The 20,973-nt window shown below is 44.7% G+C and overlaps 1 protein-coding gene across 2 annotated transcripts in view; it reads right to left on the bottom strand.

The window, feature by feature from the left end:
• Positions 1-20,973, bottom strand: part of SAMD4A (sterile alpha motif domain containing 4A) — a 196,877-nt gene that overhangs the window by 45,410 nt on the left and 130,494 nt on the right. The window contains exon 4 of one of the 2 annotated variants that reach the window (XM_037054344.1): positions 1,123-1,386. The exons of the other annotated variant lie outside the window; for it this stretch is intronic. Coding sequence (XP_036910239.1) covers positions 1,123-1,386 — 264 coding nt within the window. The remainder of the gene's footprint in view (positions 1-1,122; positions 1,387-20,973) is intronic. 2 annotated transcript variants of the gene reach the window in all.

Genomic DNA, 20,973 nt, shown 5'->3' with positions numbered 1-20,973 from the left:
GCAAGGCCTGCGTGGGCAGTGGCTTCACATCAGCTTCATTCTGTTTTCAGCCTGGTGCGCTCTTACAGTCGGCACCTTTCTGGGCAGGGTGGGTGTCCTGTGCCAGGCTTCTGTGGCAGGGAGAGGACTTGGTACAGAGCCTCCTATGTAAACACTGACCCCTTTCAAGGGAAAGAACAGAAGCAGCAGAACCTCGGGACTGTTAATGCAAAGAGGGTGCTGTCGGAGCCTCCCTCGGCACCAGAGCCCCGGACACGTGACTAGTTATTGTTTCTCCTCTCAAATTGGTATTGGCGTGTCTCTGATGAGCATCTTTCCCTAAGGACTTCCCAGCCCTTGAATAACTGGCGTCTAAAAATACAGAACACACGAATCCTCTTTGAATCTATCAAGGATAATTTGGAAATCTCTATCTCCTGATGAGTATCTTTAGAACAGGGTAGATTTGCAGGGCAATGTAGGAACATTTATTTATGCGGCACAAAAAGCCTTTATCATCTGTATGCAAACCTGTTATCAGGCTTAAAACACTGTCAAATATTCCCAGTGGTATTTTCATATCCCTTCAACAGATGCAGGGAAAAGGGTTGAAAGGTTTCTTTGGATATCAAAGGAAAAGGGAGAGAGAGGAAGCACTACTACAGTTCTGCATCAAGAAAGGTTTAGAAAAAGATCCTGTGGTTTGTTTTGCTAAATTATTGACGGTTCCCTGGTCACGGCAACACATGGCCGATGAGGTAGAAGGCCACAGCGGCTCAGCATCTTTACAAACAGGGCAGACGGAGGAACGTACGTGCAAACAGTAGATCCTGTCAGCGTTGGCTGTGACTCATTTGACTGTCTCAAGTCACTGCATTAAAAAAATTAATTAATTAAACAGGGCGTTGACCTCTCTCGCTCTGGTTCTCGCTTCCCAGGTTTTGGCAAGAAGCCCTGGAAGGGAAACCCCGAGCCCTTTCCTCCAGGGTCAGCCCTGAGCTCCGCAATGGATAGGTCCAGCGCGTGGGCCTGGGGCCGGAGGTGGGCTCCTTCTCCCTTGCTGACTCCCTCTCTTTTCACCCTCCTGACTCCAGACAAAGGGAGGGGCTCTGTTTCCCAGTGGTTTCTCATCCAGTCACTCACCTTTCATACCACTACCTTCTTCTTGGAATGTGTTACGAGCAGTGGTCTGATCTTCTAAGTGTTCACTCCCACCACTTCCTGAAGAGGCTACACTGCTTTGTGGAGACAGGGGGGCATGATCGGATGGGAGGCACTGGGGTCCTCTAGCTCGCAAGTCCTCATGAGACATCCATCCATGTCCTAGAGGCTGGTTTGGCACATTCATGGGTGGGGTAAGGGACACAGATCGTTTCAAAGGGCTGTGGTGTGCCTGGCCTGAGAGAACTGGAAAAAAAAATAAAATGAAATAGGTTATTCCCCCCCCTTTAGCCTGGGCCACAGAAGAACCCACAGTACCCCTGAGAGATCCACTAGCTGTCTCACAACGCCACCAGTGGTCACAGAGCGTGACTACAGGCCCGGCCTGGCCCTTCCCTCTGGGCTGGATCAGAAGGATCCTGTCAGGTCCTCTCAGTGGGCTGGGTTCCTCCAAGGAGGCTACACCTACAGCGCCCACATACGTGACCTTAGCCTTCGTGCGCTGGGAGCTGGTTTTACTCCTAATGCTAGGAATCAGGATTCGTAGCAGCCGGCCCATTAATCAGGAGGCTTGACAGCCTGGCAAAGTGGCTGGTCATCTGCTAAGGGTGAAAAAAACGTGCTGGACAATTTTTTCAAATGCACAAAAGCTGACATTACCCATGTGGTCAGGGTGGACTTCCTGACCAGAAGGGACCTCTGCTGGACCGAACTGGAAGAAGGTGGACCAGTCCTTCCAGCCAGCAACTGGGGGGACTATCACCTCTGAAGGGGGTGCAGGCTCAGCCAGGGCCCTGATTCTAACACGGACCCCAGGGAATGGAACACGGGCAGCTGCGTGAAAGGGTCGATTCTTCCCCATGGCTCCACAGGTCAATGCCAAACTTTATATTGAAAACACTGCCAGGTAACAAGGCTTTCATTCAGAAGCCGGTGGGGGGCTCGGGTAAGCTGGGAATGGTTTTCAGCAGCATGTTCAGCCCTTCCGCACAGTGGGCAACATCTGCGTGGCCCCCTCTTTTAATTTCTTTTCCAGAAAACTAGGAAAAAAGGCAACAAAACTCACATAACTAGCCAAATTAAATTGAGGTCATTCAAGGGAGGGATTTAACCAAAATCAACGCCGAGGGAGCCGACGTTGCCCTTGGTTGGTTTTTCTGGGTGTGTAAAGTGACAACTTTACAAAAGAAGTCTATTCATAACATTCTCTCCACACTGGCCCCTGACAGGTCCAGTTTATTTTGACTGCTGCAGGAGTAACATGGAATTGAGCCACATGCGTCTTTAAACATTTTTCAGGGAAGCCAGTAAGTTCCACCTCAGGCTCTGTCCGCTCCAGCCAGGTGTTTGCTCACCCAAGTCTGGATGAGCGTGTCTCTGCTGGTGTGAATCTTTCTGTGGTTTTTGGGAAGCAAATCTAATGAAATCTAGCAAATCTAACAGGACTTCCCTGTGTAGGAAGTCCTGCTTTCTGTTAAACTGCATTTCTGGTGGGGCAGTACCCCCACATCAGGCCTGGGTGGCAGGTTACCTTGCCCTACTTAAAAAGATGAACACCAGAGCCAAAAAAGGCTGGGTGTTGTCAGAAAGTGTGTTTAGGGCGGTAATGCTGTGGGTTGGCTGCTCGGGATCAGCGACATTAACCGGGCCCTCAGAGCAATGGGCTCACACCTCTATTGTCAATGTTTCCATTTGGTTCATGTGGCCAGAAGGGCAGCCTTGTGTCCGAAAGGGGCATGAGCAGAAGATCTAGAAACTTCTTTATTAACCCCCTCAAGAGATAGGAAAAAAAGAGGGGGGAGGGGAAAAGGAGCTGCCCAATTTAATATTTGTAATCTGAAAAATGTCTAATTTGGGCAAAATCTATCAAAAGCAAGGACTTATCATCTAATTTAAAAATATGCAAAGGGAACATTAAAAATTTTTTTGATCCCAACAGGCCGAAACAGCTCGTATTTCCACTAAACACAGTCAGGAAGAAACAATTTTAAAAGGCTCCCTGGAAAATGCATTGCTACTTGGTTGGATCAGAATTAGCAAGAGAAAAAGGGGAGAAAAAGCAGGAAAAATAAATAAATAAAAAGGAAGCAGCAGCAAAAATGAAGAGAGCAGCCAATAGGAAGAAAAGCCAGACATCCAGAAAATCCATTTCATGCCTGTCTAAGTATTTGTATAAACTTGGGTGGACTTTCTTAGGGCTGCCCAAGTGCTGGAACATTTCAGCTTAAACGCCTTTGCTTTCTGCTCCTTCTGCAGCCATTTCAGAATATCTGGTGGATGCTCTGAATGGTGCCGGCCAGGTGTGCCCCAGCCAGGTGTGGCCCAACTGGGCATGGGGGTTCCCCTTCATGGCCAGGACTGGAGTGAGCCTGAAGCCACAGAAACGGGCCTTGCTGACGAGAGAGAGAGAGACGCAGCTGGGAGCTGGTGGAACCCTTTGTACCTGGGCTGGTTAGAAGTGATAACGGAATCCATAGCCCTGGGTGGTAACACTGCTAAGGTCCTTTGGATGCTATGAACAATACCACATGTACATAGTAACTGAATGCTATTATTGGATGGGGCCAATTTGCTTCTTTCCATCTGAAGTTTTCTTAAGGTCCTTGCCCTGCCAACCCCTGCCCCTGCCAATTGACTTCCTAGGGGAAGCTGTGAATATCCAAGGAACCCACTGGCTTCTCAGAATGGGACTAAATGTTTGCCTAATTTAACAAGATGTACAGGCATTTAGTCATTGAAATCTATACCCATTTCCTCGTACATTCCTGAGTTTGACAGAAATCACAGGGGATATGGTATGAACTTGGCCTCTGCATCTAATAAAAGATCAATTGTACCTCAGGTGTCAGGGCCTTTTCCCAGGGACTTTCTACTAAAGGTCCCCCTCTCTGTCTAAATCATAAAGACCCCCAGAGCGGGCACCAAACTCAGAAATGTCCCCTCCGCATCAACCTCCCACGGCAACCGAGGAAACTGCCTCACACTAAACTTGTGATCTTCGGAGGGGGCGTGGGTTTGGAGCCAGGGTGGACCCGCATCTAGATCAGAGCATCACTCTGGGCAAATGCCTGCTTTCGTTAAAGGGAACCGAGGCCCTGAGACAATCCAGGTTTGTCCACCCGTGGGAAGGAAACGGAAGCGGGTGACAGGGCAGCCAGCCCACAGACCCACTTTGGGGTGAAGACAAATCTTCCGCTAGAGCAGTGACCTCGGAGCCAATTTCAATGTTGCTTTGTGTGCTGGAGTCCTTTGTTTGGCATAAAGTGGACAAAGTGGCGGAGGGAGCACGGAATGCCCACAGCAGGGAGATGGCAAGACAGCAGGCCATGGGCCTGTGGGACCGCAGAGGTGGCCAGTGGCCTGGGCTCAAGGATTGCCTCACTGCTCCACATTTATTGTTTTCTAACTGAAAGAACTCATCCGAAGTGATGGCCATAGAGGGCAAACTGATATTCAGGCAAAAATAAATAAACAAATCCCCTGTCCTGTGAGAAGGAGGGAGAGAGAGTGAAGAGACACCTCTGAGCAGCTTTTCGGCGCTGCATCGGCTGCCCCGGAATGACTCCAGCTGGGGGCAGACCTTTTGAATGTTCCCACAGGTGGACTGCACTGCAGCGGACACTGGCACTGCCTCATTCTGATTTAAGCTGCCCCAAAGTCTAACAAGCAGAATTAAGTCCACTTGAAAAAAAAATCTCAGTGCAAACTAGTAATCAGCAAGATCCAGCAGAACCGAGGTCCGCATACACGTTGCATTTGTGACCCTATAACGGTGAGAGTAAAGGGCGGGCATGGCTTAGGGCGGATTCATCCGATTGAAAACCCTTCTAAATATCACTCAGGGAAGCAAAATCGTGCCTCTTTTGCTCTGGAGAAACTGAAGCTAAAAGTTCACATCATGTACAGAATAGATTCAATATGCCTCATATTTTTAGAAATCTCTGTAAGAAATTTTAGGTATGTACATGTGTATGTACGTACATGTATATGCGTCAGCAGAATACTGTCATTTTGGGGACTCTTATAAATTCAAATGAACCAAAAGTAAATAATAACCAATGAATAAGTCTAACTTAAATATGGAAAACCAGCTAAAAATGATGTGTGATGTGAGTACGGAGGGTCTTATAATCTGGCAGTGAAGTCCACCAGGCCATCGGGGCCAGCCGACTTCTCCAACCTCATCAGACCTTATGATTTCTTTTTTATCTTCAAGCATCTTTAATGTGACTCCTTTTAAAGCCTTTTTCGGGGAAAGTCTGATACCTGGTTATGGGTTCTGTTAAGTATTTTCTTGAGAGCCTGGAAATCTATTTATTTCCCATTTTATCTGACAGACTTTGACGTCTATCTCAATTTGTAATTAGCGAAATAAGATTCAGGAAACAGCTTTTCAGGATATTTAGTGCTCTTTTAAGAAAATTAGGCAGAACTACTTTTTTCTGCCTTCTAAGATGACAAAGACCAGGGTTGGTGGAAAGAGGAAGGCTTGGGAAAGTGGCCCAACTCCTTCCTTGGCTCACTGTTGGGCTAAGAGCTGTACCTCACTGTCAAGGAGGGCCGTGGTCCCCAAAGCAAACAGAGCAGATAACTGAAGCTTGAGTCTCACACCAAACTCTATCCCAACAAACTTTAAAAGAGGCCTTTTAAAGACACAGTACATATTTTTCTGCTCTCTTTAAATTCATACATTGAATGCAACTTATGCTTTAAAAATTATTGTTATGAGCCCTGGCTGGTGTAGCTCGGAGGACTGAGTGCTGGCCTGACAACCAAAAGGTTGCCGTTTTGATTCCTAGTCAGAGCACATGCCTGGGTTGCGGGCCAGGGCCCAGGTTGGGAGTGCATGGGAGGCAACCAATCCATGTGTCTCCTGAACATCGATGTTTCTCTCCCTCTCTTTCTCCTCCCCTCCCTTCTTTCTAAAAAATAAGTAAAAATAAAAGCCTTAAAAAATAATTGTTATGAACATAGATGCATACCATTTTAGAACTGGAAGCCCCTAAAAGACAACATAACCCAGGAATTCCCAGGTCGTGGGCTGTGGGCCCCCGGGTTGTAGAAGAGCTGACAACCCCTATGAGCACCCAGCCTCCTTAGCAGATAAAATACTGTGCTATCAATGGTTTTTACATGTATGCAAGGCTGTTAGAATTAATAAAAGATAAATTTAATGTTGCTAAATTCCTACCACTTTTTGTCATGTTTTCATCAGCAGATTCAGAGTGCAATCATTGTGTAATGAAGACTACGGTTGTTTTATTTGTCAGAAGTTGAGCCTTGAACTCAGTAAAGAAGTAGGGATGACTGCCGCTCTGCTATGCCTGCTGAGTGAGGCTTCCATAGGCAATAATGGTGCCCCCAGGACCTCGTGGGCTTAAAGTTCTCTGTACGCCCTTCAGGGCTATCCTGCTTCCTTAAATCCAGTCAGCCTTTACTTTTCATTGTTACCGCTGCAAGCTTCCAGCTGTTTACAGGGTTAGCATTTTGTTCTGGAGTCTAGAGCCTAGACTGTTGAAGCTGACTTTTTTTTTTTTTTAAATAAGGACATTAAGTGTTCCCATACTTCTAATGGCATCCTCTTTCATCAAACCAAATAGCCTGTCTTCTCTACCCATGCTCGGGCTCTGCACCCTCACGAGGACCTTATGAACTCAGCCACATAGACATTGTTTGAAATTTTAACCATTTTCTTCCTCAGCTAGTTTCCCTGTTTCCAACTTGACAAGCTGTTCTTATAGGAAAACTGTCCATTTTTCAAATTCTAGGTGCTCAGGTGATAGGACTCAATCCAATTGCTAGCACAACTGAACTTTTCAAAAAGAAATTCTAATTTAGAGATTTTGGAACATAGCACTTGTATATGACTTTAAAATATTACTTAGAATTTCTTTCCTGAATTACAAGGTCCTGGCCAAGTCTCTACGCTGGCGATATACACTGTGTGTGTCAACATGCTAAGAGCAAATACAGGGAATATTCTACTTGGATGTTGCTAATGGTGTATTTTAACAGTATTTTCTAGACCTACTTCCTAAAGAAATTCAGAAGGACCAGAGAACCTTTACTGAACACACCCATCTAAGGGCTCACAACATATCATTCATAGGTTTTGCTGCAGGATAAAGTTGGATCCTCGTCAAGTGTAGAGGAGAAAAAGCTCAACCCATTGCCAGCTGCAAAACAGAGCTATTGTGTCACAGCTATTGAGGGGGTGTCTCTGCCTGTGCCCTGAGGTTCAGGCCTGCGCATCCAGCGCCTTTCGGGTGTCAGCTCAAGAATTCTTCTGAGAGCACCCATTTCAGAGCATCGCAGGAACTGCTCCTAAAGGCTTTCCATGCTCAAAGAGTAGAGTTCTGCTAACACCACTTGTATGGATACTCCAGGCACTGGCTTTACAAAAAAAAAAAAAAAGCTGACATTTTAGCAAGGCTCCGCGGTGAAATGATATTAGACCCCGATTCCTCTTCTTTGGTCAATTTTGTGGTACCACAACCAGTAATCTGAGGCCCTGTGGTAGGAATCTTTGGGGGGAGAAAAGATTAATAGGAGTGCAAGAACACATTTAAAAAGAAAACAAAACCAGAGTATTTGATCAGTGACATCATGCAATAAAAGACAAAATAACACCAGTCACATTTACGGCCAAGTACAGATTTGTGTAAGGGGGGAGAAGAGTATTAATTACTAAGGTTAAAATGAACATGCTCTGCCCTCATCGCTTCAGGGAATAGAATAAAAGCAAATCTGGAAGGTTATATGCCTCCACTCTGCATGCGTGCTCTCTGCTTCTTGTCCAAAGGTTTGGAAAACCAACGCTCACAACATCTGGACACCAGAAGACGAGCTCCCCCACACGGCTTTGGACTCCACCTCATTCTGAGGGGAGAAGAGAGAACATGCTACCAAGCCAAGATGCGGTCGGTGCACGGGGTGTTCCCGACAAACCCAAGAGGAAGCCACACACTCTCTGGGAAGAGAAAGTGTAGACTTGCTTGTGCAACAAAGCGAAACAAATGGAGACTCTGGAAGAGAAGAAAGCTGCAAAGAACAGTACAACAAGGTCAACAAATACACACAGCTTTCCCCGTTAAATCTCATCTCCATACAGGATGGAAGTGAAAGCCTGTGGTGCCGGGAAAAGCACCTGAGAGGCTTTTCCCATAACCGGAATCCTTGTCACTGGTGTCAGCTCTTATCACTCCCCGGGGGCTCGGCCTGGGGGCAGAGCAGAGATGTGTGCTTCTGCCTTCACATTATCACTGAAACATTTGGGCTTTTAAGAAGCAAATTAGAATGTTTCTGGCTTTTATAGCTGCATTAATCTTTGGTACATTTCATGTGTCCTCTCTTGTCAGTTTCTATAATGGCAGAACTGGGTGTCACACCGTAGAAAACCTATTTTAGATAACTGCTGTTTAATGTCATTATTTATGAAATAAGTTAGACAAGAAGCCAATATCTATATATATACACATTTTACAGAAAGCAGCAGAATTTGACTCACAGATTTAACTTCAAATTAAGCAGTCCTAAAAGGGAACTGCCCAAATTCTCTCATTCCATTCTATCAAAACCAATGACATCAACCACGGAAGTAATTTGACACCACTGAAGCAGATGTTTAAACCAATCCAAGGATCTGTGGGATCAACCCAGCCATTTCTACAGTTCCTGTATATTGGGTAAACCTAGTAATTTCCTGCATTATGTTTCTTTTCATGTATATAGTTATATCTACATGTCCTTAACCCTTAGGTTTGTTTATGGAATTTCTACCCATATAGTAAGTGAACAGACATCCAGAAACGAGCTTAGACAAAGCTGCAGAATTGGAATCATTTTGTTTATGATACCAAGTTAAGAAAATCATTGAGTCAAGCAAGTGGCCAAGAGTGGGTTGAAGTGTGCATTGCCTTGGTTGTTTTCCAACTTATCTGTAAAAACACTGCAGTCATTGTGTTTAAGGAAGAGAGATGGTGGAGAAACTCAGAAAAACAGGTGTTTGATGACAAAACTTTCCTCCTTTCTAAAGAGATAACTCTCAAATTGTAACTTGTGACCTCAGCTCACATGCCTGTCCAGGAAGTGCTTCTTAGGTTTACAAAAGTGCAATGGCCGCCTATGTTTAACAACACCCAGGCTGCTCACTGAGTGTGAACGCTGGCAGAGCAATCTGAGTGTGGAACTGGAAGCAGCCAGGGTTTCATGACTGACCAACCGAGCCCCGCTTGGAGCACCGGTCCCAAGGCCACAGCTAGAGCCACTGAACAAATCACCAGCATATTCTTTTACATCTTGACACCACTAGTGACTCTTGTCCAGAGGAGGAGTGGACCAACTACTTAAAAGGGGCTAACAAAGAACATTTTAAAACTTTGTCTACTAATTCCCATCTTGAGCTGAAATCCAGGCTGAGTCTTCACAGACTTAGGAGCTTGACGGTTCCCAGATGAGAGGAAAAAGTGGCTCTTAAATGCAATGGCACAGAGGAGGCAAGGACTGGCATCATTAGAAGATGCATGAATCCTAGCCCTGGCTGGTGTAGCTCAGTGGATTGAGCACAGGCCTGAGAACCACACAATCGCAGTTCAATTCCCAGTCAGGGCACATGCCTGGGTTGCAGGCCAGTTCCCTGCAGGCCAACTCCCAGCAGGGGACGCACAAAAGGCAACCATACATTGATGTTTCTCTCCCTCTCTCCTTCCCCTCTAAAGGTAAATAAATAAATAAAATCTTAAAAAAAAAAGAAGATGCATGAATCCTACTGCCGTCAGGGTCTCCACCTGCCACAGGCACGATGGGTGCCAGGATTGCTCTGAGCGGGACACTTTGAACCTTTGCCTCGATCAAGCACCATTCCTTTTTTTCTTTTCTTTCTAGTGTTAAGGAAGGGTTACAACTAACTGGAGATGTATTATGTAGTCCTAATTCTCAATTTTGTTCCTTGATAGAAGAATGAGAACTGGAGATTCTCAGCACGGTGGCTAGCAGTCCAATTTACTGATTAGTGAATTGATTCTTGTTTTCATTAAAGCATTTGATCTAAATGTCAACTCTAACAATACACATTAATGACCATTGAAAAAAAACCATAATTCGAGTTTACATTGCTAATTAGATGATAGTTTTTGTTGTTAATTAAGAGAAGCCAGTTGGTTTAGGGTCTCCTGGCTTCTTAATTATATTGGATTGAATCACTGTGTGATTCAAGACAAGCTATTGAGGCTTCACACACCCCAATTCCCGCTTTCGCTTCAACTTCAGCCTCTTCTCAAATTTTAAACTGTCACAACCTGACCCCGTGGGTGTTGGAACACAGTGAGATTGGTCTGTGTTTGTAAAATTGATTTACTATGGTCTGTAATTACACATAACGATTTGAATGTTTGACTTGGCACTGCATTTTTCATTTAAACCATACTGTTCTTCTCTACCCCAGAGAAACGGCATTTACGTAATTGCTCTCAACTCATCTACTTGGGTATTATAAATCAGTCCTGGAATAAAAGACTTCCAGAGACACTGTAAGCATGAGGCTCCTGGCATAATTCAGCCCCCCGGACTGGTCTGGTTTAGGAACGGGCTTGAACAGGCATGACTTTCTTATTGGATGTGAGACGGCAGGGCTACCAGGAGCCTTTGGATTCCAACAGCAAAGAGAACAGGCTCTTGGACTCTCAGGAGGGCTGGACTGAGCTCACAAGGCCAGCTCAGATCCACAGGTCGGCACCCTGGGCTCCTCGTCCATTTCTGGACCCTCCGTCACCCGTCATACAAACTGTAGAGTCTGTGTGGTCCCCTGTCATGTGTCTTCTGTGCCCTTGATCCTCATTATTCACAGAGTCTGTGTTTGCAAATTCACCTCTTTGCTAAAATGTATTTGTAACCTCAAAATCAACACTTGTGGCCTGTTCACGGTCATTCATGCTCATACTCGAAGTGGCAAACACTCGGAGTGCTGATGCACATGTTCCTGGCTGAGGTCGAACAGACTTTGGCCTGCCTTCCTATCTGAGCTCTCACGCTGTAAGCAAGTGTCCTTTTTGAGGTCTTTTTAGTGGCCCGTATGTCTAAATTTGGTGTTTTTTGTTGGTGATTTTGCTGTTTAAAGGGGTATAGTGTTGCCCTGACCAGTGTGGCTCAGTTGGCTGGGGGTCGTTCCACAAAGTACTGGTTCGATTCCCAGTCAGGGCACATGCCTGGGTTGCGGGTTCAGTCCTCAATTGCAGCAACAACCTACTGATGATTTCTCTAACACTGATGTTTCTCTCCCTCTCTTTCTTCCTCCCTTCCCCTCTTTCTAAAAATAAATTAATTAAAATCTTTAAAAAAAAACGGCATACTGCTGAGGTGCTCGCTAGTGTTCCTGTGTGCAACAAGGCTGTGATGTGCTTTATGAAGAAAATGGAGGCGATAGATGAGCTTTGTTCATGTGTGAGTTACACACGTGCTGTTGGCTCTGAGTTCAACGTTGATGAATCCGTATATGTGTGTGTGCACACACATGCGCACGTGTGTGTGTATTCAAACAGAAATACACATAAAACAAAGCTATGAATTCATCAGTTGATGAAAATGTTGAGTCTTGCAGGAACCTAACCTTGTATTTCCCCTAGGAGCCATGATTAAGTGTTTGCAAATTTAGTGTTCAAAGTAACTTCATAGAACATAATTATTGCAAATAAGGGGATTGGATGGATAGATAGATACAAACTCTTCATTCCACCTCCCACCCTGTGATATTTTGTCACATTTGCCATATTTTTGGCTAGTAGTTCTCAACCTTGACTGCATGTCCAACCTCCTTGGAGGCTTTAAAAGATCCTGATGCCCAGACCTCCTCCTAGACTAAGTAATGGGAAATTCCTGTAGTAGGGTTGGACATCTGCAATTTTAGCTGCATCTGGGTTGTTTTAATGGCCTGCAAGGGCTGAGCACCACCACCTTAGGCTATCTTCTTATCTCAGTGTCCCTCCAAATTCTGTCCCACATCCTGGCCATCTTAGGCTTCCCCAGGTTGGCTGCTGCTTCTTCTTGACCTTAATAACATGCCCTTAAGATTAGAGGCAATTGTATCTACTTTTCAAATGGCTTTTAATAGACACTAATACAAATCATTGCTTCACCCACCTATAGCTCATTTGCTTTGGGTTCACACGCAGAATTTTACTTAGATTCTGCAGTCCAGGATTTTATCACTCTTGTCTTGCCCTCCTGGTCAAAATAAATGATATTTTGGTCCCAGAATTCCAACTCACACAATAGCTGGGTGGAAATTTCTAAAGACTCCCTAGACAAATGTTTGGGCTTTGAGAAGTGGTATCTAACCTCTTGCTTCAGCCACTCACTCTTGCTAAGTGTGAAGAGTGAGTCAGGGGTTCGGCCCAAGCCCTTTCTCATCATGAATCGACTTCAGCACACTTTCTTAGTCTGGAAACTTGGCTGGTGAGAGCGTAACTGATTTACAAACAACAAAAACTTGTGCTTTAGATCCACGGACCAGCGGCGTTCATTGTTATCATCTGGAAGCTGGTTAGAAAGGCTGGACTCTCAGGCCTCACTCCAGATCTACTGAGTCAGGATCTGCATTTTAAGATCCCAGGAAATTTGTGTGCACATTGAAGGCTAAGAGCACAGGCTACACACCCAGCTCTGACTTGCAGGCTGACACTTGTTCTCTTGATGTTGGGGAAGGCATCAACCAAAACAAAAGCAGCCTACTGAAGTGAGGAGAATTTGGGATTTGGGTTGAACATCATCCAACCTCTCAGTGTCTCAATTTTTTCACCATCATGAGACTGGGGAAAATATCAAATTGTTTAATGTTGTGAAAATGTTTTGCGAACTATAAAGGGCTATAGAAATATTAGTCATTGGTTGTCAAAGTAAGAATAACCCAATATAAACCAATATTGCTAATGGGAAAATCAACTCAAAGTACTAGCCAGTCTAAGGACATTCATGGAGTATTTCCAGCATATTATGTGTGGTGCAAAAAATATCTCTGCTTACCTGATAGCGTTTCCCAGATTTAGAAGAGATGAATTTCCCACCATGCTCTGTCACACCAGGCCAGTGCCTTTTGCACTCCAGCAGGACACTTGTCTACACTGACCACTTTCCTCCACCCCCATGAGAGTAATCTTCCTTTGACTCAGGCTCCACCTGGTCTTCCCTCCCCCCCAATTTTAAGTGCTCACACTGCATTTCTATTTTCTGAAGGGCCAGGGTGTGCACATTGCCACCTTTTCCGTTAAATCTCAGTGCTCAGAAACATCTCATGGGGCCTTCTTTTTGTCCTGACAATGGTAAGCACTGGCAGCCCAAAGTCCTTATTGCAGATTCTAAGTACCTCCACTATAATCAGACATTTAAAAGTTAAAAACCTATTAGGCGAGTGGGTGACATTGGATTCTTCACATGGAAAGCAAGGAGTTGGCATCGATCTTTCATTCATTCATTCATCCATCAGACATGTGTTAAGGGCCCATGATGTGCCACGCTCTAAAAGCTGAGGGCACAATGTTAAAAAAGCCATGACAGCCCAATGGATGATCTTTCAGCCACTCCCTGAGCCAATTTTCTGTGATGTTATTTATTAGCATCTTTATGCAGTGCCATTCCCGTTTGGACAAGATATTTCCCCACATTATTTATTTCTCCATATTTCTTAAGAGCCCGCCTTGTAACACCAGTAGAACAGCCAGACAGGGTGTCGGGGTGAAGGCACTGCCAGCTGCTCACCGCAGGCTAGATTCTGGAGAAGGGAAGGCACTAAATTAGATCATTCCTCCCCCTGCCTGGCTCAGCCCAGTGCTCTCATTTCTCCTGCACATTTTAGGCTCTTATGAAAGTGTGAGGGAATGACTGAATGCTCTGTCTCCTTGTTCTGTCTCCTTTGTGAACTGCTTAGGGGCTGGGGATACTATACTGCCATTTCCCCAAATGCAACCCAAAAGACCCATCCTTAAGGATGGTCCTTCCTGGTCCTTCATCCTCTGAAGAGGTGGCCATGTGAGACTAAGCACAACATCCCAGCTACCATTTGCCAATATAAGGTACTGGGCCAAATACGTCTGCATGTTGCTCCATATAATTCTCATCTAATGTCTACCAGAGTAGGGTCTCTCTGCCCCCCAACACACACATTTCACAGATAGGAGGTTGAGGTACAGAGAGTAAGGGACTTGTCAAAGATCAGATAACTGGGAAGGCACAAGAGAGAGCCAGGTTCAAAGTCTAAGGATCTTTGACTTTCAAGCCTATGTTCTTAAACCCAATACCGCATGGCTTTTTGTGACAGAAGGAACTCTGGGCATAGACTTTCAGCCCCTGACACTGGACTCTCAATATCCAAAACCCTAAGCAAGTCCATTGGCACCTCAGGATCTCAGTGTACTTGTGCGGAAACCAGTTAAAACAGCAGTAGTACCTCTTTTGCCTACCTCCCAGGGTTGCTGTGGGGTCACACTCTGCCTGCATCATCCACGCACCCACCCAGTTTTGCTAAGCATTGCCCTCCTCCCCTGGGCATACTGTGGATATTAGCAAGGATGACGAAGGCCCACTAAGATGTGTACAAAAGCTACTTTTGAAATGAAAACATGTGAGTTGTTACTTTCCTAGAGAAAGAGCTTAGGCTAACCTCCTTATTCATTCCCTTAGTCAACGATGAGCATCTCTATGCACAGGGCATTGTGCTTGTCCCTGGGGCTACAGATGCCAAAAGGAGTATAATAAAAGACAAGACTGCACAGATGCAAACAGTGTCTTCCATCACTTATTAAGACATCACCTTGTACCATTTAGAAGCACACAGCAGTTGGGAGCCGTAAGGGAGTGTTAATATTCGAAGTAACACTTTGCATGAAGGTGAAGAATTGCTCAAGGAAGTAAAAAATGTAGGTGATTTCAATTTCACAATTAATTTGGCACAGTATCTCAAGGACTAATGAGAGCTTTTGAGGAGGTGGAAATACACCAGGACTAAGACGCCTCTCTGAATCCTGGCCTTGAATGTTAGGATGACAGTATCAGGGGAAGTACGGGAAAGCCTAAAAAGCTTCTCTCCCTTGCTTCTGTGGTAAACACGCATGCTGCTTCCTTGTGAGCTGGCTAAGCCATGCAGTGATGTTAAATCCAGGGCTCTGTGCAGCAGCATGAAGGTTCTCCGTAACTGAGTTTGAAATCACCTGCTCAACCACATGGGAAGCCCCTCTTTCCCGCTTGGGCTTTCCCCAGATGGCTCCCAACGCTGATGGTTTTGGTCCTGTGTGGGTGTTCTGAGGACAGAATCAGGCAGGCATCCGCATGAAAAGCCAAATCAGAATCTTTTCATTTTCAATTAAATGCTGGAGGAGCAGTAGACTTAAGAGAAACAACCAGCCTTTTTTCCCCCCTTCCTTCAAAAATGTAAGATACTTATTTGATGTTTCCCCACATGAAAAGCTGTGCTTCAAGAATGGTTCCTCCTGAAATGAGCACTGACTCACCAGGTGCTCAGTGGGTTGGGCAGTGAGCTTTACATTCCTGAGTGGAGCCCTCAAGAGAACTGGCAGAGAACACCACCAGTGTTTAACTGAGAAGCAGTACATAGATGTTGCTGTTGTGTAGGTGCCCGATGAAGTTGGTCCTGATGGAATTTTAATGATGGTGCCACATTCCTGGGCTCTGCCTCCAAAAATATTATTTTCGGAAGACTAGACAGTATAACACCGCAATTTGTTCCCCTCATTTACTTGCTCCCTAATTATCTCAGAGTTCCAGAACTTTAAAGCTGGAAGGGACTTTAAAAACATGATTTAGGAATCATCTCATCCACCCACATTGCCATTTTATTAGTTAAGGAATGAGAGACCTGGAGAGAGAGAGCAATTGCCAAAGCTAACTCAATGAAACTGATATTGAAGCTAAGGCTACAACCTCAATGTTTTTGGTCTTCATAAATCATGTTATGTCAATGGCCGCTCCTCTTCATACTAATGTCATTGACGGGGAGGGGTAAAATTATAGATCTGTGATAATATAAAACAGATAAGCCCTCATTTAACACCAGAGTAATACATTGCAGGACCTAAATGTTGAGGCCGATAGGTTTGTACAACGTTGTAAACCATGTAACTATCAGGAAAAGTTCCATCTTGAAGAGGGATTTGTAAGGGAAGTAAAGATATTTCAGATACTCCCCATTAGAGATATTAGTTTAAGAGACAGATTTATCCCTATTTAAAATCAATGGCTATCAGTAGCATAAAGTTTCATTTCACTACCTAATCCTCAAAGATTGAAAAATTAAGATAACAGAGTTATTCCTCAGGCTATAGCCATTATACAAAGAGATCTACATTACATGTCATTAATTCATTTTTTCACTCAGCAAATATTTCTTCCACATCTAACAATATGCTAGGCAGTATTTTGGACAACAGGAAGACAAAAACACATCCCTGACCTCTTAGAATTTCTATTATAAGAGGGGAGTTAGATAATAAACAAGCAAATTTTAAAAAACTTGCAATTTATGCACATGTCACTCTGTTCCTTCAGGAAACTCACCAAAATGAGAGCAAAGACATAAACCCATAAGGAAAAGGATGCAGGGAAGAGATGATAGGAGATGACAGTGGGTATCAGCAGACCACTGAACTCAACAAAATCTTGTAAACCGGAAAACAGAAGGACGTGGGATAACTAAGTAGGTCACAGAAAGGTAATGTGTCTGTCCATAGCTGGGTGAATCGTGACCATTCCCACTGCAGAACTCCCGAGAAGTTCAGGACTCGGAGACCCAGCACCTCTGAAGACAGAGGTGCAGGGAGGGGCCCAAAACAGGAGCCTTGGTGGAAAGTATGTCTAAAGTACAGGGGGACCCTGAGTTTCTCTCTCCCACTCCATAAAACCAGGTGGGTCTCATCTTAGCATCTTTCTCATAACAATCCTCAGAAGCCTGGAAACCAAGCCTCTATCTTCCAGGAGGAGACGAGGATTCCTGTGGGGGAAATGGGCAAATCCACGAAAAAAAGAATTAGAGCTGGTGATATGTGTAAGTCCCCAACCAGCAGCCAGGCCCGGTCCCTACCTAATCTCTTGGCGATGAAATTCACACACACAAAGTTCTAGGGTTTTCCTCTTGAACGAAAGAACACTTGCTTGAGAAAGTGTCCCCCAAAACCCCAGAGAAAAACAAAACACAACGGGAGCAGAAAAAGACTCCAAAAATCAACTGAACATGAAACAAGAACAGAATGCAATACAAAAAGGATCAGTCAAAGGATAAGAAAGAACTGCAACTAGAAGATATCATAGCAGAGATTAAAAATTATATAGTAAGTCTGGAAGATAACGTTACAGAAGCCACCTCTGAAGTGGAACAAAAAGACTGAAAGTAGGAGAGAAAAAGCTAAGGAAATGAGAGGATCAGTAAAAAAGAGTTATTATATAATTAAAACGAGTTTCCGCAAGAGAAAAGACAGAAAACAAATGAGTGGCAATTATGTTTCAAATTTGAGAAAATCACTGAGAACTGAAGGAGTACAAGTTTTGAGTACAAGGGCTAGCTGGAGTTACCCTCCTAAGGGTAACTGGAGCCAACAGGAGTAGAAAGACAGGAGACAGGAAGGATGTCTTCAACAAAGATCGTACTTAAACCCAGAGAGGACTTTACAGTCATGGTGATTATTACTCCCTTTTAATATGAGGAAATCGAGGCCGAGAAAGGTTAAGGCATTTCTCCACAGTCGCACAGCTAGTAATCAGTGGGACTGAGACCTAGGTCGGTATAACGCCAAAGCATGTGCTCTGAACTGCAACCTGGTATTACCTGAGACTTTTCTAGACTGATTCTGCCGTCGACTGTATTAGTGACTCTGCCGGATCTGTGTTAGCAGCACATGTTCTTGAATTAGCCAGAGAGTAACGCAGGAGCGAATGTTCAGAAGTCTGGGGTCAATTACACAATACTCCCTTCCATCCATGAAACTGGGCCGTGCCCACTGCTAGATTTGGGAGGTGGATTGGAGTCAGTGTAATTCTGGAAGGTCAAACATACGTTTCAACTACAGAACTTCAGGAAAGCAAACATCTCCAGCAACAAAGACGCCAACTCCACTCTGTGATGGGCTTAGAGACAGGATTCTCAGTGGAAGCCTCGTGACCATCAGACCTGCCTGAGGTAGAAATTTCACCAAAGTTCCAGTTGGGTAGGCTTGGCCTTGGGATTCTACAGAGTCTTTAGGTTGAAGGTAAACAAACCTACGTATTAAGCAGGTTTCCTCTAGCATTCCAACAGCTCAGCCAAATGTCCATTCAGATCTTTGCCAGTCTGGGTGATTCCAAGGGGCTGAGTCGAAGCTAATTGATTAAAAAGAGGGAGAGGCAGTGGGGAGAGATGTTCTCTGCATCCTTCTTTCCCCAAGTTTGGATTCTTAGGTGACCTGTACCATTAAATGCTTCCTTTCTCTCCGTCCATACCACTGAGGGTGGCACAGGGTCGACATCTCTGGAAGTAAACCATTTACCCAATATGATGAAGTGCCGGCAAAAGCAATCTCGTGGGTCAAAGAATTTCAGCAGCCTTTTTGGCTCGAGTCATGCCAGTTTGAGAGTTTGACCCTGTGTGTATAAAGCTTCTTGCTCCTAGGCCATTACAGTGGCAGCCAAAAATGAAAAGCCTTGGCTAAGGACAGGAATATATCTTTTTTCTTGGCCACTTTGTGGCTGCTTTTCAGTGTGAAGACCCAAGAAGTAAACATGAAACCATCTACTTGCTCTGTCCTTTAAGAAAAAGCCCTTATTTCTTGTGTTGACCTTTCTAAAAAGTTTGTTCATGCAACTGCAAAAGGATGGAAGGCAGCACAATGCAGATGTGTGGACGTGAATGAGGAGGTGGCCACAAGCGTGACCCTGGCACTGAGCGATCCCAGTCAAGCTCTCAAGAGCTTTTCTCTGAGCAACTGCTTCCCCAGCACCCCATAATTAGCCTACTCTCTGGACTGCATGCAGATGGAGTGGCTGGGGAAGAGGAGAAAGAGAACAACTTCAGAAGCAAAAAATTATGCAGCTGTCTAGCAAGAGAGGGACGATCACCGACAGAACATTAGGGAAAGAAATAGGACCATATGAAGCTTTAAATTCTTTTTCACAAATCTCATAGGATTGAAGAGAAAGCCTCAACACAGCTACCTTCTCTGAGTACTAACAATACTCATTCCTGAACAGCAGGAATGAGTAGCTCATTCCTGAGCTATGCCACAAGGCTTACCTTGAACTTAGAACCCGCAGCTCAAATCCAGACTTAGGGACTGGCTGGGCTCAGTCACACTGGCACTCTCAGAACCTAAGCTGAGATGCTCTTGGGAATCAAAAACTCTCAGACTTTGAAGTGAGGCAAACACTGTTTTGAGATTCCAGGTGAATTTGGAGTTCCATTGCCAAAAGTAAACAGACATACAAATGTAGACACTTTTACCCAAAGATGCCATTATTGTACTCGTAGTGAGCTCTGGCGATTAGAATAATAAACATTGAGTTGGGATATTAAGATTCTCCTGCTAAACCCAGTTGAGTTAATAACAATATCACAGGCACAGGATAATTTCTTGGAAAATGATGAACACATATGAGTAATTCCCTTTCTCACAACCTGTTCCCTGAGGCCTAACGACTACTCCAAAATTTTTCCAACTTTCCAAGCATGCTGCAGTGTTGAGTGTCCTCCCAACGCACCCGGTGGATGAGACTCAGGCATCACTCTAGCCAAGCCCTCACGTCAACGTCTCTTCTCAGCACGCTCTCTCTGTCTAGCTCCTGAAAGTATTCAGGAAGACTTCACTCTGCACGCACACACTCAGCCTGAGGTGGGAATCAGAGCTGCCCCCTGCCTTGCCCACCCACAGCCATATACACGTGACTTGTTAAACACAGCGTACCAAAGCCAACAAAGTCACCTAAAGAATTCCAATTTACCAAGCAGAGAACTATTCTACATATGGCAAAATAAAATCACCCAATGAAATCCTCCCAATATTTATTATTTTAAAATGCTCTGTAGGTTAACTCTGATAGAGAAGCTCAGGAGCTGAGGCCCTTAACCTGATTTTAAAGAGTTCTTACCAGTGGAGACTGTTTAAAAACCAAGACAATTTATACCCCGAATTACACTTTTAGTCAATGGAAAAATTTCATTCAAAAAGGTCATTTTCTGTTTTTCTTTTTTTCTGTTTAATCTTTATTGCATTTTCCCATCACCATTTAGTCCCCTTATACCCCCACCCCCAGCAATCACCACACTGTTGTCCACGTCCACGAGTGAAAAGGGAGACTTGTATGTAGTGCGTGTTCCCTTCTAGATGCCTCCCACCTCGACACCAGTGATAGGACTGGGAGAGTGCTCTCAGTTTCCCAGTGCCGGCCACTGTCCCCCCTTCGCCACTGAGAAAGTTGGTGTACTCGCTCTCCATTGCTGCCACTAAGAGCCTGCCTCTCGGGAAACCGGAACTAAGATACATGTCTGACTTGACTTCAACTTGGGTGTAGCAAGAGTTGTTGTTGTGTGTGTGTGTTTAATCCAAAATGGGCAGTAGCTTTTGAAAAAAAAAAACCCAAATTGCACTGCTCCCACTGTGGAAATGTTTAACATAGTGGTAAGGGAATATGACCAGTAACATGCTGAATGTTTACCAGATCTCTTAAAACAAAGAATTGTCAGCCCTGGCCAGTGTGGCTCAGTTGGTTGGACCGTTGTCCCATAGACTGAAAGGTCCTGGGTTCAATTCCTGGTCAGGGCACATACCCAGGTTGTGGGTTCAATTCCCTGGTCAGGGCATGTATGGG

This window comes from Sturnira hondurensis, unplaced genomic scaffold (assembly GCF_014824575.4).
Source record: "Sturnira hondurensis isolate 20B ecotype Veracruz unplaced genomic scaffold, ASM1482457v3 Scaffold0008196, whole genome shotgun sequence".
NCBI classification, from domain to species: Eukaryota; Metazoa; Chordata; class Mammalia; order Chiroptera; family Phyllostomidae; genus Sturnira; species Sturnira hondurensis.
The sequence above is the reverse complement of the archived record's forward strand: the minus strand, read 5'-3'. Positions and strand labels throughout refer to the sequence as shown.